This window comes from Lepidochelys kempii, chromosome 12 (genome assembly GCF_965140285.1).
Source record: "Lepidochelys kempii isolate rLepKem1 chromosome 12, rLepKem1.hap1, whole genome shotgun sequence".
NCBI classification, from domain to species: Eukaryota; Metazoa; Chordata; order Testudines; family Cheloniidae; genus Lepidochelys; species Lepidochelys kempii.
In genome coordinates this window covers 5,295,871-5,321,720 of record NC_136391.1, presented here as the reverse complement: position 1 = coordinate 5,321,720, position 25,850 = coordinate 5,295,871, and the positions used below count along the sequence as shown (strand labels likewise).

Sequence of the window (25,850 nt, the reverse complement as noted above, 5' to 3'; positions counted from 1 at the left end):
TTATTCAGCTTTCTAAACTAAATGGTTTGGTATTCATTCTCCCTCATGTGGAAATATTTCATGCATCTAATCTGAGTTCCCTTCTCTGTTTTGATATTTCCTTTTTGAAAAGAAGTGTTGAGAATTGAACATTTCGTATTTAAGGAGAGGCTTTACCCCTGCTCTGCAGAGTGGCATAATATTTTCTGTACTCTTCTCTAGCCTTTTTTGACACAGCTTAAACCCATTTGCTTTTTGATTGTCACTGCATGCCGAGCAAAGGTTTTTCACAGAACTAATCACAGCAATACCCTCAGAGGCCACGGTTAATTTAGAAACCAGCATGATTCTAAACAGAAGCTGTCTGGTTTGTCTACCACGTCATACTCACTTAGGTTCAACAACAAACCTGAAACACAAGGACCCTCACGCTAATGTCACTTCCGTCCCCTCTGACTCTGCTCCTGGGGGAAGGGGCCATGGGTTTCCATGCCTGCATATCTCAGAGCACACTTTAGGTGCTCAATTAAATTGTGGTTTTCCAACATTTTTATTATGAACAGTGCCATATGCGCTATGCAGTCTGTGTCAGCAAGAGCATCTGCTTACTGTAATCAAAGTGACAGGAAAGGCAGAATCCAGCAGAAGGCCCCATTTATTTTACAAAGGCACCAGAGCCTGAATTCTGTTTTGTGTTCACAATAGTGAATGTTTAACAACACTGGCTAGAAGTCAGGAAGAGGCATAGCCGTTACCAATGTATCTTATCGCATACCTGCAGCACCCTCATTGCTATTCTAGCCTCTCCTGAACACATGGTTCATTAACATGGGAGGGTTCTGCTATTCAGCGTAGTCCATAACCATTACATTCCCATCATGTGACCATACCCGCATTTCAATCCAGGGACCCAGAGGAGGATTACAGTCTCTCTTGGGATTACAATAGGGGATAACGTTTCAAGTAAGACCCACAGGCCTCCTTACCCTGTCCTCGTGCAGCAATGCCAACGTTTGGCTGCCTTCTTCACCGCTCTCCTCATTCTCGTCTGGGATGAAGGGGCACCATATGATTCTCCGGAAGCTGTTCAGTGGGGTGCCCTCAGGTCGTTTTATGTTCACCAAGATCTCCTCTCTAATCACCACGTTAAGGAAGACACACAGTTCTGTCTGTTACTAGAGTTCAGATATAATCCTCTCAGGGTGGATCCTTGTGTGATGTCTAAAACAATTAGTGCTTTTTAGTTCTGAATTACTAGCCACAGAAACCAGTTACAAGAACATTGGTCGGGAAGGCAGGTCGGCTTACCTCCACTGGCAAGAACATAACGTTTACAAGTGACACTTAGATCCTTGTAAATTTCACTTATTGTCTGCATACAAGAATGGACAGACAGACACGACAGAGAAACAGATTAGGGTCACAGTTGCACGTTATCAGAGAAATTCTAAGCGTTTTTGGTTTTGTAGCGCTGGAATCTGAGTTGGCTCTGGTTTTATTATTTCAGCCAGCACTGCGGTATTGCTTGAAAAAACAATGGAAAGAGATGCATGAAGGCCATCCCAATCACACAGAGTGATCCAATTCATATACCTACACGTAGAACTTTAAATAATCACAATATGCCATTGGCCACCCTCACTCCTCATTTTGAAGTAGTTATACACATCAACAATAAGGCTGGGAAATTGTGACCCTCCTGTATACAGTAATGTGTTTCCCAGGAACACTGGAAAAGTAACTCATATCCGTCAGGAAAGGAAGAGGTTCATAACACTAAAATCCAGTGACTCACTTCAAGCAGACCAAAAAAAGCAATAAAGATTGGCTTTGGGGTAAGCATCCCAGCCCTCTTTCCCAGAGCCATGGAAGCAGAAAAACACTGATAGAACCAGACAGTTGTAGGCCAGTGTACTTTAAACATGATTCAGATGACAACACAGAGTAGTACGCCTGGGCGAGCCAGGAGTCCATGGGGCTCCTGGGTGAAACCCCTCTTTGCCAGTTACTCCTGTCTGAACACACAGCTCAAACTCTTGTCTAGTCTCTCATCATCTTGTATCTTGGTTATTTCCTCTGGCCTTCACAAATGCAACCCTGCACTGCTCAGACCCATTCAGAATGCTGCCGCAAACATATCACCCCTCTCTTTGCATCCCTCCACTGGTCCCCTCTTCATTGTCTCAAACATAAGCTGCTCATCTTCACTTTCAAGGCCCGTGGGGCCTATCTCCGCTCTATCATCTCTCATTCACTGGTTGGACACTGTCATGTGATCCTTAATGGAAGGAGCAAGACTACCCAGGCTCCTTGCCTGCCAAGCTCTAAGGGAAACAGGAGATAAACACAGAGGGAAACCAGATAAAATGTCCCTTTGTAGAGGCCCTGAAATTGAGCCCAGCTTTGCTGTTGCATCAGTGTGTTGCTGCTACACAAATACTCCCACAGAGTTTATTCCAATAAGATACTGGATTTTCCCATTGTCCATGGCCAGGCACCAGACAAAGAGGTTGCCAGCCTCATCGAGGCAGGCCAGCTGGTTGGAGTTGAGATGGGCGAAAGCCAGGTCTGCCACGCCTCCCGTAAATCCTTTCAGCAAGGTCCGCTCGGCAGTGCTGATGCTCAGTACCCGCACCATAGCAGAGCCATTACTGGCACCTATAAAGGAGAACAAAAAGAAGAGAAGTCAATGCTTGTCAGGCTTTTTCTTCACAGGATTTCCTCTGGCCTCAGCAGCTACCTTCCAGTTTTCAGCATCCCTGCTGGCCAACAGACAGTATCGAGGCACATTGACAAGCTCCGTCAGCATGCCCATCCCAACAAGTGATGGGTGAGGGCAGAGAGAAAGGCCACAGCGCAGGCACAACGAGACGTCACTCTTGCAGATGATCAGAAGCCTGTTCCACATGTTCTGCAGAAGCTGATCTTTCCTTGTAAATTGCACTAGTACCACACCCTCGCAATGTGCCTGCCTTTTTGGGAGCTTGTTTCTTCTAAGGTTTATCTTAAATGACACAACTGGTCTTAATTTAAGCAAATCAATTCATCCTGTGTGTCTGTGCTGCTCTCTGTCCTCAAGGAGTATCTGTCCTTATCCAGGGAAAAAGGCTTGTTTACAGCAGAAGGGCTCCCCTGGATAGAATCAAGTCTCTATGGACTCCCAGCTCTGGCATTGCTGCTTGATTCCCTTCAGTTTCACAACTCCCCACCTCCAGAGCAAACAGGACCCAGATCTTAACCCAGGGGGAGCAGAGTGACAGGAGCAGCATCTGCAGCGACTAACTCACGTAAACATGTCCTAGTTTCCCTTCACGCTAGCCTGGAAGTGTGCAGCTCCCTACACTATTCCCAAGCCTTACTGAATCTTGTGGTTTCAAGGCACCCGTCCCGCAGGGCGCATCCCACCTCCTCCCCTTTTCCTGGGACAGTGTCCGCTCTTAGGGACACAGCTAATCCCAGTACAACCTCTCAGCTTCACCCTCATGCTCCTCCCTGCCTCCACCGGGGCTTTTGCCAGTCTCACATTTCTAACTCCAACGACTCTTACTCCTACTCCCAAGTCCACCTGACCCACAATAATGCCCCCAATATGGGAACCAGAAATGGTGAGCTAGCGTTAGGTTGCACTGGTAACAACTGAAATAAGCAGGAGGAGCCCAATACAGATCACATGAAGCAGCAGGAACTGGTCCTCACCTCTAATGGCATATGCCAGGCAGGAGTTTGATACAGCTATCAGGTTGCCATAGTAGTATTTCTGCTCCCAGTCATATCTGGCTACTGGCTGTATTTTTACCTAGATGGAGGAAAGAAATAAAAGACTAGCTGAAGCAAAGTGAAAGAAACAGAAATATCTGCAATAAAGCCACCAAACAAGAGGAAAGGGTAATGCTCTGGCTGGCAGTTGGCTATTCCACAGTGGGATTTCAGAGTGAAGCGGGGCACTACAGCCCTGAGCATAGGAAGAGACTTCTAATGAAGCTGCTGAAGAGTCCCTGCTCCTGCAGGGAGGAATGCTGTTTACACTGGAGTGACTGCCACTATGATTCTCTACTGTGGAATGATGCTAGCAAAGGGATTGAGGCCAAGTCTGGGATCCCACTTAAAAGTCAACGAAAAGGGTGTTTGGGATAAAGGCACCATTCAGTCCCTGGGGTGGAGGCAGCTTCACCCTGGCTTCAGGATTCCCTTCTTGGGGATCCAAAAAGGGCTCACACAGAGGCCTGGCCCAACCTGGTAAGTGCCACCCCTGCAATAGGTGCAAAGTAAGGAACTAAGAGGGACTAGGAGAGTCACGGCAGCAAATACACTCACTTCCATGTGAGATTGCCTGGCAGATTCCATCCCATCCTGTCACACCAGAGGTGGCCAAGGGGAGCCACATGCTCCATCACTGCAGCTCATAGCTAGGCATGAAGCCACAGGCTCTGGAAAAGCTCTGAGTGATGCAAAACATAGCAGAGCTTCTGCTGAGCAACACAGGTGGCCACGAATACATGCTGGTGCTCTGCCCTCAGCACAGAGTTCATTCAAAGGCCTCCCTGGGAGTGGCCCTAGCTACCCAAGAAGGCACCTCTCCTTCCGTGACCTCCCACAGCAGCTACATTTCACTGGACCAAGGAAACCACTGGCCAATAGGGGAGGCTTGTGAGGTCAGGAAAGGGCACTTCCCAGAGCTAGCTCTTGACTATAGAGCTCAGTCCTGCAAGAGAAACACAGGAGCACAGACCCCAGCACAGTCAGGGTTACATGCAAACCTCATCTGACTCAGCTGTCCCTCAGTAAGTTCTTCAATCACCCTTATAACCAAGCAAGCTTTTGCCCTCCTCCAAGCCAGGAAGAAAGAGAGGTATTTCTGTCTGTCGCTCCACGGGGGGTGCACAGATACTGCGGGGATGGGGTACATGGGTTAGATACACCCTCCCCTTTACCTTGTTGCTCCCTCTGGCCTTACTGATGATGCTAGAGTCACTGCTGGCCACAATCTCCACGTCTTTTGCCGATATCACCACACAGGTGGAGCTGTCATCTCCAGAAAGGCAGCTTTTAAGAGAAATAAAGAGCTCAGCTCACACACTTGGCCTCCCTGAGACCGTGAGAGGGGAACCCAGCACAGGTATTGCTGGTAGCCATTTTAATCCATAACTCAGAGAGACTTCTGGGCAGCTTCCAGGGCGCACACTGAAGATTAGTACCAAAGAGGGCCCTTCATTCATCTAAAAGGCTGCTCCTTGGCAGAATCAAGCACAGAGGCCTGGCTTTCTCCTCCTCAAGTCTGCCAAAGAGCTCTCTCATAGCCAAGTTATCCACTCTCCTGTTCCAAATGATAGATTTACTCTGAGCTACTTTGGGCCACACTCCAAATACCTCCAAGATGCAGCTGGCCCAATGTCAACCAAGCAACTAACCCTGGCAGTGAAACATGCTGCAATTCCCCCAGCAACAGCTCAGAAACAAGGAACTTGCCAAACAGCTAGTCTTCAGAAAGCCAAACTATAAGCTTGTCAGGCAAGAAAACCTAATGCTGAGGAGTCAATGCAGGAGGCAGGGTACTAGATAGAGCGCGTAGACCAATGAGCTGCTCCTAGGAGCACTTCTTGTGTTGTTATGTCGTCACTCACGTTTTGGAGAAATAGGCTTGGCTCCTCTATGCACAGACGCCCTGCTGTCTAATTAACACATATTTGCGTATATTCACAGATACACCTAATTATTTCTCCTATTTAGTGGAGGGTCAAGTAGTCACTTGACCTGCTCTTCTGCTGCATGATACCTGAAGACAGAGTCTGAAAAATTCAGAGTTAATAATGCAAGTGACAGAGGGCATGGGCTAGCTGAAGTCTCCATATATGGGAAAGTTTCCATCGATACTTTTGCCAATGCAGACTGCTAATCCCTGGCTTCCCCACTAAACGAGTCCTGAACTTGTCACAGTGCTCTGCTGATGCTCCTTAATACTGACCTGCAGCACACCCTGCTCCTCCTTCCCCCACACAGCTCCACCCATGCTCCGCACTCCTGCTATGCAGCAGGCCCTACTGCTCAAGGCCTATCATTACTCAGCTTCAGAACTCTTCCTTTCCCCACTGACCAGTAAAAACATGGACACGGATCATCTGAAGAGACAGGATCGGCTGCTGAATTGCTCACAACCTCAACCTCATTTTCACAGCTGAGAACTGGGTTTGTCCCACTCTCATCAGAGCCAAAATCAGATTGAGCTTCCCCTTACCGATGCCCTGTGCTCAACCTCTACTCTCCCTGGGGAACACTTACATGACTTGCTTCTCTTGCAGGGTTCCCAGAGGAACAGTTCGGAGCATTGGTTTAGCCAGGGGAGCTCCATCTCCAGCTGCAATGGGGTCTGGCACCAGCAGCCCATTCAAGTCCCCGTTGTACGAGTTGGGTGGCCTTTGGTTTTCGTTCACTGAACCTAAGTGAAAACAACACGCGCAATATTTAATCACAGGAGTGACACAGCACAGTGTGAAATACCCTACCTCAGGTGCCACTGCCCTACCAGCTGGGGTATGCTGACTGGGCAGGAGAGAACGCCATGTTCCGAGAGAACATGTGCCACACACCTGTGTAGAGGTCCTTTAGTTCTTCTCCCATCAGGATAAGGAGAAGTCAATGGACTTCTCAGTAAACAAAAAGGAGAAGTCAATGGACACAACCAAGAAATCCATCAAACTCAAGTTACTGAATGCCCAACAGCAGGTGGGTCGGGGGTACTGTTATGGGGCACGGGGTATTGTTAGATGGGGTGGGTCAGGGCTATTGTCGAATACCTGCCCTGTGGGCCAAATGCAGCCAGCTCGAGCCATTCATCCAGTGTCACACTGAAAGGTAGGTCTCTAGTTGTTATGGCTACAGAGGAAGCCTTCCAAAAATGACCCAAGTAACTGATGTGGTGGTAAATTCCTGAGTCTGCAGGCAACCTGAGACAACAGATGTGAACTACCGCATTCATCTCAATTGGCTAGGGACTGAAGCCTAATGAAACTAAGAGAGAGATCATCAAATAATGTGGATTCGCAACCATATACCTAGTATGTGCTGATAACTACTGCAGCTGTTGCATCCACATCAGCTAATCCCATGTACAACTGCCAACACAAACAGCAGAAATAGCAGTTGGCCTCCAAGTACCTATGATATTTCCCGAGTTTACCAGGCACAGAAGGATTGTTCTGCATCCTGACCCTTTGTGCAAACCTCCATCTGTTATCAGCGGGAGCTCTGCTTTGAATCAAGGCATGCATATGGCCCCAACTTTGTAAGCCTGGCCTGCAACATGTTGCCTTTCAATCAGAGGAACTCCTAGCCACTTTGTAATGGCCAGTCACCAGGCCTGCTGGAGGCCTTCAGAAGGTCAGCAATGTCAGGGACACATTTCCATGTCAAAGTTACTCAAGTAGGTAGGGCTAAGGGTTAACAATCCCAAGCGGAAATGAACGAGCACCAAACCACCTGGCACTGTGCCTTGCCACTTGACAGTCACTTGCCTCTGCAAAACTTTCTTTTCTTTATTACAGCTGTGTGAAATTTTCACTGGACCAGAAAACTGAAACCTGGTTTATGGTTGCCCTGGCAACAACTGCTGCAATGGTCTTGTTGTGAAATGGCTGCTCCTACAACCATAGGTTAATGCTCTTTTGTTATTGGCAAAGATAATGAACCCAAATATAACTCCATCCACAAACAGCAGGTCCTCAGAAAGCAAGACAGACTTTCCAGTTACCAACAGGATGGTTAATTGCTTTAATACATCAGGGAATGCAGTTAATGCTGCTGCCAGCAGAAGTAATTGTGAATAGAATTCATTCTCCAGGTTTATTTAGAAGACTGCTTTACTGTAAAAAGAGGAGCTAAATCAGAGACTGCACGTTCAACATCCCAGAAACAGGCATGCAGGGCTGCATTATCACGGGCCATGCTAATCAGCATTGCAAGGAGCAGATGGCAGCTACATTCATCCTCTACACAAAGACTCCAGACCACAGAATGCACTGCACTCCCTACCATAGGGTGAGGACTGCATCTATTGTGGCTTGCCCAGCAGCAACATGAAACTGATGCAATCCTAGCTGGTTTCACTCTGTCCTTCCTTGTTGCCCCTGCAGGAAAGTGCTCGGTGCAGCAGAGCTGTGATCTGCTGTGGCAAGAGATGCTATAAAGGAGGTAAATTCTCTGCTCTTTCTATGCCCAGAGATAGTGGAGGTTCCCATGTACCTTTGCTGCTGATGCCAGAAAAATGCAATCCTGGGGAAAGAGAGAAAGAGCATCATACAGCAATGGGGGCCATGGATGGCTGGCACAATGACCTACTCCAGCACATCAGAGTTCAGGATCATATTTAGTCCCTCGCACCCCGTTCCTCGCCTGAGCCAACTGCATTGCAAGGGCACTACACTCAAACATATGTGGGGGGAACAGGGTCACTCTAGCAACCATATCAACAGGAACAAGAGTCATCCTGAACTATTACGGTCCTTCCCCATGGCTTCAAGGAGAAAGCACGAGACAAGCACATTCACCACCAGCCTGCAAAGAAAAGAAAGCAGCTGATCATAAGCTGGGTGTTAGACTCACCTCCTCACACAGGACTGTTCCTGCTGCCCCACGCAAGGGAACAATGGTTTGTATGAAATAGAGTGTCACATTAAGTCCCTCATTTGAACAGGGTGATGGGGCTGGTGTGCTGCCTCTTGCCAGCAGTGGTTTGGATAAGGATTTAGAGGAATGCTGCCCAGCTCTCTAGCAAAGGCTCTACTAATTAACACATTGGCACCCTTAGCAGCAGAAGGCACACATGAGGCAAGAGACTCCCAGCACTACCAAGTTAGGCTAGGAGATGGTGAGAAGAGACAGCACTGCTTTCTTGGGGTACATTCCCAAAGACAAGGCGGCAGCTACCAGTCACCCAACCGTCTGTGGCTGAGCTGGGGATTTACAGAAGTGAGTGACATCTGAGTCGCTGATGGAGCAGTGTTGGCCTACTGAAAGTCGCTGATACCTCACCTCACAGAAAACAGTCTATGGAGACAGCTGCAGAGGATTACTTTTGGATCAGAAGGGATAACACTCCCCATTCCAGAAGATGGGAGGTTATTCATTCTAAAGGTAGCTCTATTGCAGAGTTTCTTTAGGTTACTAATCCAACCAAATTATCAGACTGGTAAGAAAAACTCTCGAACAATTGCAACAGCAAAACCTTTAAGGGTGAAAAGGAAAAACAAATAAGCTAGGAAGTACTCAGGGCTTGTCTACGCTTGACTCTGTGGCGATCGATGCATCGGTCGACTGCTGATCACTCTCCCGTCAACTCCTGTACTCCACCTGATTGAGAAGAGTAACGGGAGTCAATGGGAGAGTGTCTCCCATCGACATCATGCTAAGTAGATCTAAGCTATGTTGATTTGAGTTATGCTATTCACATAACTCAAATTGCATAGCCTAGATTGACTTTTCCCTTTAGTGCAGACAAGGCCTCAGTTAAGAAGCTCAAGCCAACTTTAAATCTAACCTCTATAGTCCCTTGCTCACCCTTCCACATCCAGACAACCTCCACCTGTCCTCTCACTACAGCAAAGAGATGGAGCTCCAGCACCCATATCACTAGAGAGGACAGTAGGAGAGTGAAGCAGCAGAGGATCCTACAGCCCAGGGATGGAGGTTAAGAAGCAAACTCTGGATCATACCAGGCTAGCTGAAATAGGAAGCATCTCTACACAAATCAGGAAGGCAGCAATTTCCAGATTATGTGGACAATCTAAATCTTTTGCACATCAGGGACACTAGCGGTCAGGTCTATACCACTAAATGGAAGTGTTGTACAGAGACTGAGTCCAGCAGGGTTGTCTATTCATTCAGACCACTGTTATGTGCCTACTACAACCTTCATACAACTGTCCGCAGTGGAATTAGATGCAGAGATTAGAATTTCTCAGGCAGTTGGATGTCACAGTCACATGAAAGCCCTGTCTGATAGCTGACTATTTGAAAACAGAAGCTGTTACCAACCATTTGCCAAACCAGCCCTCTTCACTTACATACCCAACAGGAGAATGAGGAGAGAATGTAACTGGAGAGGCTGAGGAGCTGGTAGGATTAAGCTGAACCAGGTGTTTGAGATGCTTCACTCATAGATTTTAACTTTCAAACTGTTAAGAAATCCAGCAGGATGCAGAGTCACTACTGTGGGTGGCAGCATCTGCACTTCCACAATGCAAAGCCTTTGTCACAGCTATCGAAGAGCCACACTTGGACCCTCGAGGAGCTCAGCTCTGACAGGGCTCTGCAGCGAGCACATCAGTTGTTGCAAAGGCAACTCCACTGGGCCTCTCACAACACACAGCAAGTGTGTCAACACATGCTCACACTTTACGCAGCCAAGGCCCACACTGGCAAATGAGCAGGAGTCCAGGGGCCAAAGGCAGGCAGACTGAAGGCAACCTCATTGTTGGTATGGAGACAAGGCCCACAGAAACCCTGGCTTCTGCCTGGATAAGATGGCACACTGTATGTTGGGGGCAATGAGCACTCTGTGGCCATGCTTTGGCCACCCCAGGAGTGGAGCAGTGCAGGTCAGGAATCCAAGGGTGCTCCTGTCCTCTATGCCATCACACCAGGTACTACCCAAGGCACATCAGAGACATTTCCCAGAATACAGTGTGGCTGCTCCGACATGATGAGAGAACATTTTGGCACAGTTTAGCTGTGCTGCTGGAAATCGTTTGGGCTTTGGTGCTCTGGCAGTCACAGAGTTACATTTAAGATCTTATTAATCACTAGGATCTTATTATTTGTATCACTGCAGCATCTCGAAGCCTTCATCATCCACCAAGACCCAACTGTGCAAAGCACAGAACAACAAGATAACCCCTTCCCCGAGGAGCTTACAAATGCAGTATAAGATGAGAGACAACAGGTGATACAATACTTGAGACAATATTGGTCAGCATGAGAAGCAATGTTTTTAGTACATCAGCAGTTTAGCCATTGCGAAGTTCTCTGTAGCCCTCATGGCTAAGAAGAGTTAAGGAGGAATCTGAAAGAGGATAACGAGGTAGCTCTATGGATGTTTACAGGAAGCTCCTCTTAAGGATGAGGGGCTGCATGGGAAAAAGCATGAAGGTGTTTGAAAATTTAACACATGCACAATGGAGACTGGCCTCAGGGGTGTCCGAGGTGAGCACTGACAGCCTGATACTGACTGAGAGAGGACAGGTAGGGTGGGGATTGACTGTGAAGGGCCTTAAGAGTGAAGACAAGCAGCTGATGTCTGATGTAATGAAAAAGGGGAAGCCAGTGGAGCACTCAGAAAGGGGGTGACATGGCCGAACTGACAGGGGAAGAAAAAGATCTAACGTCTCCCCCTCACGAGGAACAAGCATGTGAGATTAGGGGAGCGGCGGTAACAAGAAAACTGGGGGTGGGGGGGCGTTGAGAATGTAGAGAAACTACATTTCCATCCGGCTCCTCTTCCGCCGGCGCTGCCGTTTCCCCAAGAGAGGAGAGCTGCCCGGCCTAGCCTGGCCCCTGCAGCAGCCCGGCTCCACCCTACCACCCGGCGGCTCCTGGCCCGGGATCGCCGCAGAGGGACTCCCGCACCTTGTAGCCCACCACAGCGCCACGGCTGGAGGAGCAGAGACCAGCGCCACGGGCACAGCTCAGGGGGCTGGAGGAAGAGGAGCAGAAAGGAGGGATCCACAGCGCGCCCCCAGCGGGCGGGGAAGGGGGGGGGCGCGCGCCCCGAGGGACACAAGCGGGCGGGGAAGGGGGGGGCGCGCGCCCCGAGGGACACAAGCGGGCGGGGAAGGGGGGGGGCGCGCGCCCCGAGGGACACAAGCGGGCGGGGAAGGGGGGGGGCCCGAGGGACACAAGCGGGCGGGGAAGGGGGGGGGCGCGCGCCCCGAGGGACACAAGCGGGCGGGGAAGGGGGGGGGCGCGCGCCCCGAGGGACACAAGCGGGCGGGGAAGGGGGGGGCGCGCGCCCCGAGGGACACAAGCGGGCGGGGAAGGGGGGGCGCGCGCCCCGAGGGACACAAGCGGGCGGGGAAGGGGGGGGGGCCCGAGGGACACAAGCGGGCGGGGAAGGGGGGGGGCCCGAGGGACACAAGCGGGCGGGGAAGGGGGGGGCGCGCGCCCCGAGGGACACAAGCGGGCGGGGAAGGGGGGGGGGCGCGCGCCCCGAGGGACACAAGCGGGCGGGGAAGGGGGGGGGCCCGAGGGACACAAGCGGGCGGGGAAGGGGGGGGCGCGCGCCCCGAGGGACACAAGCGGGCGGGGGGGGGGCGCCCCGACGGACACAAGCGGGCGGGGGGGGGCGCCCCCGGCGAGGACAGCCGAGCACGGGCGGGACAGTCTCGGGGCCCTCACCCGCCGGCCGGTCCAGCTTGAGGATGTCCCTCAGGTGCTGGGTCGCGTCCTCGATGTCGATGCTGGCAGAGGCCATGGGCCCGCTTCCCGCTACGCTCCCAGCTCCGGTCAGACCCGCCGACTCCACTTCCGCTTCCGGTCCGTTCGCCACCGCGGCCCCCGGAAACCAGCCCTGGTCAGGCACGTTCCGACCGAACCAGAGGCGGTGGGCGAGATACCCCCTCCCCTGCCCTGACCTGGCCGCGCCCCCACTGTCTGGAGACCCCCTGACCGGCGGCCGGAGCGTGATGTATGTCTGTCAGTAGGTATCGTTGGGGGGCAGGGGGCATTGTTCGACGGGGTGGGTCGGGGGGGCCGTTGTTACGGGGGGGAGGGGGCATTGTTAGACGGGGTGGGTCAGGGGCCGTTGTTACGGGGGGAGGGGGCATTGTTAGACGGGGTGGGTCGGGGGCCGTTGTTACGGGGGCAGGGGGCATTGTTAGAAGGGGTGGGTCGGGGGGGACATTGTTACGGGGGGAGGGGGCATTGTTAGACGGGGTGGGTCAGGGGGGCCGTTGTTACGGGGGAGGGGGCATTGTTAGACGGGGTGGGTCGGGGGGGCCGTTGTTACGGGGGAGGGGGCATTGTTAGACGGGGTGGGTCGGGGGGGCCGTTGTTACGGGGGGAGGGGGCATTGTTAGACGGGGTGGGTCGGGGGCCGTTGTTACGGGGGCAGGGGGCATTGTTAGAAGGGGTGGGTCGGGGGGGACATTGTTACGGGGGGAGGGGGCATTGTTAGAAGGGGTGGGTCGGGGGGGCCGTTGTTACGGGGGGAGGGGGCATTGTTAGAAGGGGTAGGTCGGGGGGGCCGTTGTTACGGGGGGAGGGGGCATTGTTAGACGGGGTGGGTCGGGGGCCGTTGTTACGGGGGCAGGGGGCATTGTTAGAAGGGGTGGGTCGGGGGGGACATTGTTACGGGGGGAGGGGGCATTGTTAGACGGGGTGGGTCAGGGGGGACATTGTTACGGGGAGGGGCATTGTTAGACGGGGTGGGTCGGGGGCCGTTGTTACGGGGGGAGGGGGCATTGTTAGACGGGGTGGGTCGGGGGGCCGTTGTTACGGGGGGAGGGGGCATTGTTAGAAGGGGTAGGTCGGGGGGGACATTGTTACGGGGGGGAGGGGGCATTGTTAGACGGGGTGGGTCGGGGGCCGTTGTTACGGGGGCAGGGGGCATTGTTAGAAGGGGTGGGTCGGGGGGGACATTGTTACGGGGGGAGGGGGCATTGTTAGACGGGGTGGGTCGGGGGGGCCGTTGTTACGGGGGGCAGGGGGCATTGTTAGACAGGGTGGGTCAGGGGGGACATTGTTACAGGGGAGGGGGCATTGTTAGACGGGGTGGGTTGGGGGCCGTTGTTACGGGGGGAGGGGGCATTGTTAGACAGGGTGGGTCAGGGGGGCCGTTGTTACGGGGGGGGGGGCATTGTTAGACGGGGTGGGTCGGGGGCCGTTGTTACGGGGGGAGGGGGCATTGTTAGACAGGGTGGGTCGGGGGGGCCGTTGTTACGGGGGGGAGGGGGCATTGTTAGACGGGGTGGGTCGGGGGGGCCGTTGTTACGGGGGGGAGGGGGCATTGTTAGACGGGGTGGGTCGGGGGCCGTTGTTACGGGGGGAGGGGGCAGTTAGACAGGGTGGGTCGGGGGGGACATTGTTACGGGGGAGGGGGCATTGTTAGACGGGGTGGGTCGGGGGGGACATTGTTACGGGGGGAGGGGGCATTGTTAGACAGGGTGGGTCGGGGGGGCCGTTGTTACGGGGGGGAGGGGGCATTGTTAGACGGGGTGGGTCGGGGGCCGTTGTTACGGGGGGAGGGGGCATTGTTAGACGGGGTAGGTTGGGGGGGACATTGTTACGGGGGAGGGGACATTGTTAGACGGGGTGGGTCGGGGGGGACATTGTTACGGGGGAGGGGGCATTGTTAGACGGGGTGGGTCAGGGGCCGTTGTTACGGGGGGAGGGGGCATTGTTAGACAGGGTGGGTCGGGGGCCGTTGTTACGGGGGGAGGGGGCATTGTTAGAAGGGGTAGGTCGGGGGGGACATTGTTACGGGGGGGAGGGGGCATTGTTAGACGGGGTAGGTCGGGGGCCGTTGTTACGGGGGGAGGGGGCATTGTTAGAAGGGGTGGGTCGGGGGGGACATTGTTACGGGGGGAGGGGGCATTGTTAGACGGGGTGGGTCGGGGGGGCCGTTGTTACGGGGGGGGAGGGGGCATTGTTAGATGGGGTAGGTCGGGGGGGACATTGTTACGGGGAGGGGGCATTGTTAGATGGGGTGGGTCGGGGGCCGTTGTTACGGGGGGAGGGGGCATTGTTAGAAGGGGTGGGTCGGGGGGGCATTGTTAATGGGGAGGGGGCATTGTTAGACGGGGTGGGTCGGGGGCTATTGTTACAGGGCAGGGGGTATTGCCTGAATTGCCTCTGCCCCATCAAGGCCGAGGGTCCTATGGACCAGCAGAGGCAGCACCTGAGCGCCTTGTGGAGATTCTGCTACCACCTCAAAGAGAAAGTTGGTGTCATTTCCTTGCTTCTGAGGGGTCACCCGTGCATCGAAGGCACAGAGGGACCTAGGGCAGCTGACTCAGGCTGCAGGGCCATAAAACTGCAGCATAGACACTCCGGTGCAGGATGGAGCCTGCACTCTGACGCTCTCCCCACCTCCTGAGGACTCAGAGCCCAAGCTTCAGTCCAAGCCCAAATGTCTACACTGCAATGTTCTAGCCCTGCATGACGAGCCCTGTGAGCCCAAGTCTGCTATCCTGGGCTAGCCACACGTCTTTTATTGCAGTGTAGACATACCTATAGAATTTGTCTGAACTAAAGAGAGAGGTCTCGGGGCTAGCCACCATATTTTCTACCTTGACCCAACTATGAGAAATTCTCTGTTACAGACCCATCTTAACACTTTTTGTCTTGATTTTGCTGGTCAAGGTTCACCTAGATTAGCTAAATCAAGGTAAAAAGCATTAATCTGCAGCTTTACTAAGAAAAAGGAAAGACTACCTAACACGTGTTAGTTAGCCCCAACCTAACCTTGTCCTCTCTTCCTAATCTAGGCAAACCAAGCCATTGCTCTGAAAGGAAAGCCTTGTGCCTGTGGTTGGGCATATTCCACTGCCTCTTCCAAATAGGACCTCCACAGCCCCAAGATCCAAGGCAGATTGATGATCCCTGGGGAACAGGAGCAGGTGTGCTGTGGACTAAGAGATGCACCCAGGGGGCACAGGGTGAATCCTGTTAGAGAGCTCCTGAAGCAGCTTCAAGGACAAGGACTGTCTCAGCTCCTGTCTTCCTGTGGCAGGTGTGAGCCCTGGGGCTCTCCGCTGCCTGCTCTGTTTGGGGGCCGGAAAGGCACTAGGAGACTCCTTCTGCCCTGGGAATGGAAGGAAACAGACTAGGACTATTTTCTCAAAGAAAAGCAAAGAGAGCAGGATGACATGGCCCTGAAACCATCTTTTCCTCTTGCCATAATGGGCTGCCCCCTCCCAGTTAAACAGAAGCAGTGGATCCTCTGCCTTGAACACCTTCCACCACTTTTAGATCCTTTCCATTCACAAGCATAAACATTTATCTCCCCCTCACACTAAAGCTCGGGTGCCTGGCCCTAGCTAATACAAAAGCTACTTTCAGACCCAAACAGGCCCAATGCTCCTTGAACTGGGCTAGCAAGGAATGTAGTGGTCTCAGCTATATGCATCATTCCAATCTCTTTCCAACTGGGCAACTGCTATAGAGAAGAGGGGAGGCAACAGTGGCGCAAGTCTTCACTTACTGCTTCTGGTTTGGATCAAGGATACCTAGGTAAGTGCTCTGCATTTTGACAGAAGATCAGGCTAAGAAAGACAATGAGCCTGAAATTCATGACTACAGTTTGGCTTGGAGGGGTCTGATTTGCTCTTGGAGGAGGGAAAGCATTCTATTTAAACTGAGCTTCTCAGGGCCCATGTTCAACAACAACAGTGCAGCAGTCTGAGGGTGGAGGAGGTAAAGGATGGATATACAACCACAAACAAGTATTGTGGCGCAGATCAGTACAAATAAGGAGACATGGTGAGGTGAAATGTTATCGGGGGACAGACTGCTTCACAAGTTGAGAGAGGTTTGAGCTTCTTTTTTTAAAAGAAAAAATGCTGCGGCAAATCATGTTACTTCAGTCTTTCCCTTGGATATGTCCATTGCCAGAGACACTGTTTAGCCCACATACAGTATCTTTAGACAAAGGAGTGAAAAGCTTTCCTTGGGTCAAAGTCAAATAAATCCTTCACAGGAGGTCAGTTTGGGGTTCCTGTCAGCCAAACAAAGCAGAGCACAGCTTCGTGCTTTCCCAAGTAAGCTCCCTTTCCCTATCCATGATGGGACCAGACAGCAGCCTTCATCCTAAAGCAAGTTTATAGCCACACCCAAGGTTATGGCATTACACCTAGGCTGCAGAGTCATACTGAAGGCAGCCTCAATTCTACTCACTCTTTTGGGACCAACAGGAGATTGGATAACGTGAGTCTGTGGCTGAACAACTGTTAAATGAGCACAGATTAACAGGACCCCCTCCCCAATCATAAAACCCATCGCTATTAAGGTGGCATGTGAAAACTGGTAGATGTGAGAAATAACAAAGCAGTGTCCTTTAGAGGAAGCTCACACAGACAATGCAGTCTGAAAGCAGCTGCCTGTCACTGCAAATAGGATTCAGGAGGAGAAGTCACATCTAACGCAATTAGGGAGATCCAAGATCTTTGGTAACAAGAACTTCAGCCTGTAAGTTGTCATCATGATGAGGAGTCTAAATTTCCCTTAAGAGTAGGCAAAGCACCATAACCCAATAAACTCATCTTACCAGCAGTGCACTAGTTTGAGCAGCGAGGAGGTCTGCATTCCCTCTAGCAGCTGAGTGGTAGGTTGAGATATTTCACACCCAATGGCAGGAATACTGCAGTAAAGCTGAGCTGTTCTCGGCACTTCCCCAGTCTAGTTTTTCCAGTGTTAGGACCCAGCCATAATCTAATCTCTGGTTTCTTGGCTTGAGCCCAAGCAAGCAACCTTTGTTGAAGAAAACCTTTATTGATTAACACATTGGTCACAGGTACAATCATAACAAGCCATCATCATACAGTAGAGCATATACTGAATGTATAGTCTTACTCCACACACCTGTTCACTTGACTTAAATTGACCCACAAGGCTATTGCTGTACATAGGCCTACAATTTTAAAGACCTGTTTTCCTCTGTAAGCACATAGATTTCCCATCACAAAACATTGTGTAAGCTCTGTATCATTCAATGACTGCATCAGGTTTTTTCCATTTTCTTCTGATAAGCCAGATAACTGCTGGTGGCACATTTTCATGTTTACAGCTAGTGGACAGAGAACTCATGACCCAGAGGTATTCCAAGGAGGGTCACATCTGGAGCAATATTAGAGCATCAAGAGGTCACCCTATTTCTGTAGCAAGTAGCACAATGGTCTTCCAGTTTATTCACAAGAGAGCAGCTCTGGCATAATAGCTAATACAGAGTACAGAGCTAGGTGGTCAAACACCCAACACTGCGTATTGCACACAACTGCGGATGTTTAAAGTCTATGGTGCAGATTAGCTTAGAAATTCTTCCCCTCCAATTTGAGTTAGGGTTAGAACCCATTTTCTTCAGCCAAGACAATTCTAGATAGCTGTCCAAGGCAGCTATAACTGCAGTACATATGTGCCACCAAGGGGAAGGTTCCAAGTTATTCAGTGTGAACAGAAGCCAGTCATTCCCTTCTTAGGGACAAGGAACATGCTTTTCCTTTCCCCACCTTCTAGTCAACATGTGATGTTCCATAAGGACTAGATAGGTTGTCCGCAATAATCACATTTGGGGAATTTTCTTAAGGCATCTTTTTAATATGGCTATTAACACTGCTAATATTAAGGCCAGCATGACCTTCCAGCTAAGCATGGTACCATGAGAGGATCCCAAAAGTTTCATCCAGGGTGGGCAGGACAAGACAGGCTTTTTGGAATGAGAATCCTGGGTTTATAGAACGCATCATTCTCCCCACCTAGAGTAGTTAGTTAAGAGGGGCAAGAACATCCCCTCTCCTCCTCCCTCCAGGCAGCCCCCCTACATTTGTAGGTGGCTATTTCAGAATTCACTCCAACACTTGCAGTGAGATATGGGCAGCAGTGCAAGAGCAACGGTTTACGTTGGAATAAATGGCTTCTTTAAAGCAGTCCTTGAGCGGAAGCCGTAACTAAGAGAGCAAGTGTCTCTCCCCTTACCCTGGCTCAGCGAACGAGCTGCAGCCTCCCAGAAGCACTTTATGTAGCACTGGCTTCTGCAGGAAGTAGAACTGGCACTTGTCTTCTCTAGATAGGGAGCCAGGGCCGAACTACCAAGGGGAAGAAACTTACTGCAACGCAAGAAGTTAAGCAGGCAAGAAACCTTCTGGGGCAGCTGATTGCACCGTTCTCTGAATTTCAGGTTTGTAAAGCGTAAGAGGGGAGCATGTGAAATAATGGTCAGACTAAGATTGATAGGAAGCATCACTCCTTTAGCGTAGTAATTAAGTAGCTCTCTTGCAAGAGCAAGTTATAGAGTTGGATGCTAAGGGGTCTCTGGGTTTAGTGGGCAGGATCTTTCTGCATAACAGATCTTACCTGATCACTCTCGTTACAATGTATATGGCAACAACCATTGTTCCATGTTCTCTGTGTATATAAAATCCCCCTACTGTATTTTCCACTGCATGCATCCAATGAAGTGAGCTATAGCTTACGAAAGCTTATGCTCAAATAAATTGGTTAGTCTCTAAGGTGCCACAAGTACTCCTGTTCTTTTTTGCAGATACAGACTAACACGGCTGCTACTCTGAAGAAAGATTCGATTAGTGAGTCAACTCTATTTGAGCCAGCCTCCTCTCTCTAATTCGAGAACAGACTGGAAGAAGATGGGTCTAAGGTCTAATAGCAGAGGGGAGGGTTTCCTATCTTGAGATCAAAAAAACAATAGCCCCAGACCATGAAGAATGGCCCTTTTGTATATAAGGGTTTTTCTGCTAAGGACTAATCCTTCTATTATGGGATTAATAGAACATTGTGATACTATTTCTAGAGCAGAGAAGCAGTAATAGGAAATTAACAGTCTGCTACTTCTATTCCTTGTTGCCCATTTAAAATTGAGGTGAACAGCAAGTTAGAGTGGAACAAGGACAGTGTGGTTAGCACATCAATGAGAGAGCCCAAAGCCTGTTTTCAGGAGAGCTCAGCTCCCATTTAGGGACCAAAATACATGACCAGATTTTCAAGAGAGCCGAGCACACTGTGTACTGAGCTCTCTTGGAAACCTGGCCATAAGTGTCACAATAAGAGCAGCTGAGTTCTGTGCACTTTTGAAAATCTGGACCCATCAGGTTAGTCAGCCGTAAGTGACGTGAACGATGCAATCTAGTTAATGTGGCATCTTTTACTATGAAAAAAAATCTAGAAATACTCAAATATAGGAATCCCTTCACCAATGAAATGCTGCCCCCTCTGGGTGGCATGCGGCAGCTGACTGCCTATCAACAAGAACACTATATACCGGTTTAGAACAGAGTTTGAATGCATACCCAATTCAAACCACAGGGGAAGTTCAGAGGCTGAATGTAGTTACTTAGAGTGGGAATTTGGCTAGGACATTGGCATTAAATGCAATTTTGAGAAGAGGGAGACATGCAAAAAAACAAAGTTCTATTGGCAATTCAGAAAGCTGGAGGCTACATTACCCAGAGCAGTAGAACACAGAGGAAATACAGTTGGCATATTTAGCTGGAAGGACTTAGCGATGATTGACACCATAACGAGTGTTATGACAAGACACGTGACTAATACATATTGCCATGATTGTCAACTTTGTGCATTACCTTCTGTCTGTTCTGCATAAAATAAAGACTAAAAAAAGCTTAAACAACTGAAGTCTGACTTTACAGGGCACATGAAAATATGAACCACAAGCCTCCACCTCTGGCTGCTGAAGTGGGGGGGGCGGGAGAGAGGAAGAGATCTGTGGCCAAGGCATATTAGGACTGATGTTCAGCTGCAAGAGACGCGATGCAAGTGTACAGTTAGAACTAAAGGGTCAGGTTGATTTTCAGGTTTGTAAGTGTAGACAGCCAGGTAGACACAGGAAATCCAAAGAACTGACTAAAGACTTTATGGTTATGCACTCAACATCCAAGTCATTAAAACAATTTAAACTGTTAAGAAAATCTCATGGTTTTATTATTGTATAATGTAGCATTGAGACATCTGAACAAATCAGTATCTGGGCTGTACAGGCCGCTGTTCTTTCCTTTCATTTCTTTGGGTTACTAGAGCAACTGGTCAGTACATAAAGAGACAACCTTTTGCATTATGGATTCTTTCCAAGGCATGCTGGTACAACACACATTTCTCTTGTCAAATGCAGCTAAGTCTAACTTCCAAACATCATGCACAAGAAACTCATCTAGTGACAACGTAAACTTGGCAGAAGGGCAGGTCATGGATCTTGCTCGCTCGCTCACTGCGGTGTTGCAGGTTTGTGTAGGATATTTGGAATGTTCCGTGAGTGTGAATATATCAGTAAAGGAGAGGAGAAAGAGAAAGCACAGGTGCCTTGGGGGTACCAGCTCAGCCGTAGTTGTGCAGTGCTAGCCTGAACATGTCATTGGTGCAAACCCAGGCATCATTGATGTTCTTTAATATAAATATCTGGTGGAATCCTATGATAGGATCTTCGTCAGCCTATGGAGAGGGGAGGGAAAAAAAGATTTTAAAAAGCTCTTCACTTTGCCAAATATATTCAAAACACAAGATTCAGCAGCTGATGCCAATGGTGATGTCATGCTCTATAATGTACCTTACACCTCCCAACAATACCATTCAGCTTTAAGATAGCCAGGGATTTCTCCTCTTAGATGTTCACACCATATTTTTAATTCAGTGATGTAGGATTTCCTCAGTGCAGCTTACCTAAACCCAGAGTTTTTCTAAAGCCACTGGAGATTTAGCATAGATTTATTATTGTTACAGCAGCACTTGCCTCCTACAGATAAAGATGCAACTGCACTCACACAAACTGGTGGTTTCAGCAGTACTCCTTATTCTGGCCCCAAAAGAACAGCCCAGCAACAAACTGAAATAGTGATTTGGTTAAGTGTAAAAAAGTCATATGAAAGTCAATGAAGTAGTGCATTATGTTAAAATAAACCACAGTCTGGTAAGAAGTTAGTTTGTGATGTAACTGCCGTGGTGGGGACTGGCTTCAGAAGGGAGTTTCCATGGAAGTCAGCAGCAGTAACTTGGCCTAAGGATGTAGCACCATGATGGTTTAGGGAGAAGGTTCCAGAGGGTGGACCATGCAGAGCTGACTGGTTACGTGTTACTAACTCTTCTCTTTGTTTCCAGGTGGTAGTCTGCATTAAGAAAAGCTAAATATGTGAGTTACCATCATAATGTTACTTTTCCATGTAAACGATTGCTGTGGTTGCCATGGGATGTCCTGGGATAACGAATGACATGTTAAGTGTCCATGAGGATCTCTATAAGATGTGGTTTACACTAAAATGTTGGAAAACCCAGATTTGGGGTATTTAATGCCAGATTATAAATAATGAGTAACTGAAACTGTTAGTTTGGATGGCACTACGCTCAGCCTACACACACAATGCTCTGCCCACCACAACCTCAAGAACTTTGGTTACGTCTTGCAGTCACGTACACCTGTCTTCAGCAGCACTGCTCCTGATCAGGTGGAGGGGTTACTTCAAGGTGACTCAAGACCCACCCCAGGACCAAGTGAAAAACCAATCTAGACTCTCCAACTCAAAGCCCATACCACATGCTTTAAGAAATGTGTTTGTTAGTATGAGATCTCTTTGGAACAGAAACATGCAAGTGCTCTCCAGAAAGTGACTTAATACAGCTTTAACCAGAGAGGCCAAATGGTTCCCTAAGAATGGGTTCCCTAAGAATGGATTCCCATCTCACAGGAAATGGAACATACTGTGGCCTCGTATGAGTGATTCTCATCTCTTTCCCAAAAGTTTATAGATATATTTTAGAGCTGCTACAAACAAAAGTTGACACCACTGTTCCATTCTTCAAGTTATAAGAGCTTGCATCTTCCCTAACCAATAGCCATGGATCAAGAGTTTAATCTTAATTTCAGATTAAATTGCTTTGGCAGGTCTGCAACTCATTATTAAATCAAGTATTTTCTATTCTCCTCTTTCTGAGCATCAATAAGCAAGTAAATCTAAAGGGAATTCCAGTGGGAATAGAACTGTAGTAGCTCTGAAGTTCTGAATAGAGACTTCATGGCATCAGCACAGTGTGAACAGAGACTGCCAAACCAGATTAGGTCCAGCTAGTCCAGAGGTTGGCAATCTACGGCCCGCGGGCCACATCCGGCCCAAAGGACCGTCCTGTCCTGCCCAGCCCCTGAGCTCCTCCCCCAGTGTCCCCCATCCCCTGCAGCCTGAGCGTTCCGCGCCACTAGTGCTCTGGCCCGCCGCTCTTGCCGGGCAGCGCAGCGGTGTGGCTAGCTCTGGCATGGTAAGGGGGCGGGGGGTCCCGGGGCATCAGTCAGGGGACAGGGAGCGGGGGGGGGTTGGATGGGGTGGAGGCGGTCAGGGGATGGGGAAAAGGGGGGGTTGGATAGGGCATGGGAGTCCCAGGAGGGGGTGGTCAGGGGACAAGGAGTAGGGGGGGGTCAGATGGGGTCGGAGGTTCTGAGGGGGGCAGTCAGGGGGCGGGAAGTGGGAGGGGTCCGATAGGGGGAGGGGGCCAGGCTCTTTGGGGAGGCACAGCCTTCCCTACCCAGCCGCCCTCCATATAGTTTTACAACCCCAATGTGGCTCTCCTGCCAAAAAGTTTGCCCACCCCGAGCTAGTCCCATTACTCTGCCTCTGACAATGGCCAACACCAGATGTTGCAGAGGAAAATGCTAGCAGCTACAATAATGGAATAATCTGCCCTTCTAGGAAGCGTCTCACCTCATTTAGAGATTGGTTTATGCCCTAAAACATGAGGATTTATATCACTCCTAGATTTAACCTATCAAATATAACTATGGATTTTTCTCATAATTCATACAAATATCTATGCCTTTTATGAATCCTAAACTCTTGCTAGTGCTTGATATTTTGTGGCAAAGACTTCCACAGATTTGTTCGTTCAGTAGGTAGAGGAATATTTCTTTCACAGCTTAAAATGCATGCCTTCCAAAGTCCTTTGAGGTTCCCTACCTCTTTGGCAGAGAACCTCACAAAGGGCTATGAATGAAGCTAAGTGATTACACAGTAAGAGGTAAATTCCACCACTGATAAGAGCTTGTTTATTGGCTTAATTTGGGCTGGGTTTCCATTTTCTGAATGGATACCATTTAGCTGGGATCCCTTCCTACCAAAGCCATCAACAGCCATTTAAGCACACACTTTTGTTTGTGGCACCTTAGAGACTAACCAATTTATTCGTCTCTAAGGTGCCACAAGTACTCCTTTTCTTTTTGCGAATACAGACTAACACGGCTGTTACTCTGAAACCACTCTTTTGTTTGCCTTCCTGCTTCCCTTGTGCCTTTATTATTGGCTGCATGCCACCTGCATGCTAAGCTATGGATTTTAACAGCAGGGTTGGACTAGTTTCTTTTTGTGATTCCCCTTTCCAAAGGGAAGTGTCACTATGCTGGATTTTGGGGAACTTTCTTCTTTGAGGATGTTGAGCATAGCTACACTGCAGTCACGGTTATTTAATGGCTCAACTAGCGCTCTGATCAACTCTTTCAGAACTAGCAGTTTCAAAAAATTTAAACTGCTTCTTTAACCCTTTGCTGACCAGACTGACCATAGGAACGGCCATATGGGTCAGACCAATGGTCCATCTACCCCAGTATCCCGTCTTCCAACAATGGTGACTATCACATGCTTCAAAGTGAATGAACAGGAAAATCATCAAGTGAGCCATCCTGTCGTCCAGTCCCGTATCTGGCAGTCAGAGCCTAGAGACACCCAGAACATGGGGCTGCATCACTGACCATCTTGGCTAATAGCCATTGATAGACCTATCCTCCATGAACGTATCTAATTCTTTTTTGAATCCAGTCATAGTTTTGGCCTTCACAATATCCCCAGGTTGACTGTGTGTTGTGTGTTCATTTTGTTTGTTTTAAATCTGCTGCCTATTAATTTCATTAGGAGACCCTGGGTTCATATGTTATGTGAAGGGGTAAATAACACTTTTTTATTCGCTTTCTCCGCACCTTTCATGATTTTAGGTGTCTCTTTTCCAAGCTGACTAGTCCCAGTCTTTTTAATCTCCTCATATGGAAACTGTTCCATCCCCTTAATCATTTCTGTTGTCCTTCTCTGTACCTTTTCCATTTCTAATATATCTTTTTTGAGATGGGGCGACCAGAAATACATGCAGTATTCCAGGTGTCAGTGTACCATGGATTTATATGGTGGTATGATATTTTCTGTCTTATCTTCTCCCTTTCCTAATAGTTCCTAACATTCTATTATCTTTTTGACCAGTTTACAGAATGAAGTCACCCATTATTACTGCTTTATTTGATTTTTGTTACCTCCACATTGTACACAGTATTTTTTCCTGACCCAGAGGCCATTAGTACACAACTCTACTAGCGTATTTGTATAACTTGGCATTTGCATCTCTGCAGACTTGACTGAATGGGCCTCTTCACTCAAATTCTGTCTCATGTTTTAGGGAAAAAGAAAAGGAGGACTTGTGGCACCTTAGAGACTAACCAATTTATTTGAGCATAAGCTTTTGTGAGCTACAGCCCACTTCACTGGATGCTGTAGCTCACGAAAGCTTATGCTCAAATAAATTGGTTAGTCTCTAAGGTGCCTCAAGTACCCCTGTTCTTTTTGCGGATACAGACTAACACGGCTGCTACTCTGAAACATGTTTTAGGGAGTCTCTTTAGGTACAGTTCTACTCCCACCACCTCTGCATATGTTCCAGGGACTCTCAAGGTACAGTACTACTCCCACCAGCACTGCAGACTAAATCAGCCCTTCCTTTTTAGCTGGTTACTAGGTATCTCAGTATCTCACTGATTTTTGGAAACCAACCACGTTTCAGTAATGCCTTTCAGGTCAGGCTCCTCTTCCACTGCCAGGCATTCCACTTCATCCCTTTTGCTTTTTATTACTTCTTGTATGCAGACAGACATTTCTCTTTGGTTTTGGCCACCATGCCTATTTTCCAGCTTAGCTCTGAGACCCAATTACTGTTCTGGAACGTACCTCTGATCTCAAGGCAAAGAATTAAGCTACGTCTACACTACTGACCTTACAATGGCACAGCTGTCCTGCTGCAGCTGCACCTTTGTAACGTCTCCTGTGTAGCTGCTCTATGCAAGGGGAAGGGAGCTCTGCCATTGGCATAATTCAGCCACCCCCAATGAGAGGCCATAGCTATGTCGGCGA

The 25,850-nt window shown here is 49.4% G+C and overlaps 2 protein-coding genes and 1 long non-coding RNA gene across 11 annotated transcripts in view; 1 reads left to right on the top strand and 2 right to left on the bottom strand.

Annotated features, from left to right (window-relative positions):
* Positions 1 to 12,500, bottom strand: part of EDC4 (enhancer of mRNA decapping 4) — a 55,464-nt gene extending 42,964 nt beyond the window's left edge. For all 3 annotated transcript variants that reach the window (XM_073307245.2, XM_073307246.2, XM_073307248.2), the window contains exons 1-6: positions 12,364 to 12,500; positions 6,256 to 6,412; positions 4,911 to 5,022; positions 3,676 to 3,775; positions 2,448 to 2,637; positions 966 to 1,113 (exon numbers count right to left, since the gene is read on the bottom strand). In XM_073307245.2, coding sequence (XP_073163346.2) covers positions 966 to 1,113; positions 2,448 to 2,637; positions 3,676 to 3,775; positions 4,911 to 5,022; positions 6,256 to 6,412; positions 12,364 to 12,439 — 783 coding nt within the window. In that variant the 5' untranslated portion in view covers positions 12,440 to 12,500. The remainder of the gene's footprint in view (positions 1 to 965; positions 1,114 to 2,447; positions 2,638 to 3,675; positions 3,776 to 4,910; positions 5,023 to 6,255; positions 6,413 to 12,363) is intronic.
* Positions 12,501 to 12,536: 36 nt separating this feature from the next.
* Positions 12,537 to 22,755, top strand: LOC140896106 (uncharacterized). 2 transcript variants are annotated; one of them, XR_012154450.2, is made up of 3 exons: positions 12,537 to 12,652; positions 15,453 to 16,197; positions 19,220 to 22,755. It is a non-coding gene; the product is annotated as an uncharacterized LOC140896106 (long non-coding RNA). The 2 variants fall into 2 exon arrangements; XR_012154451.2 differs by having other exon boundaries at positions 18,746 to 22,755.
* NUTF2 (nuclear transport factor 2) overlaps positions 17,435 to 25,850 on the bottom strand; it is a 57,051-nt gene continuing 48,635 nt past the window's right edge. For all 6 annotated transcript variants that reach the window (XM_073307241.2, XM_073307243.2, XM_073307239.2 and 3 more), the window contains exon 5: positions 17,435 to 21,138. In XM_073307241.2, the coding sequence (XP_073163342.1) occupies positions 21,025 to 21,138 (114 nt within the window). In that variant the 3' untranslated portion in view covers positions 17,435 to 21,024. The remainder of the gene's footprint in view (positions 21,139 to 25,850) is intronic.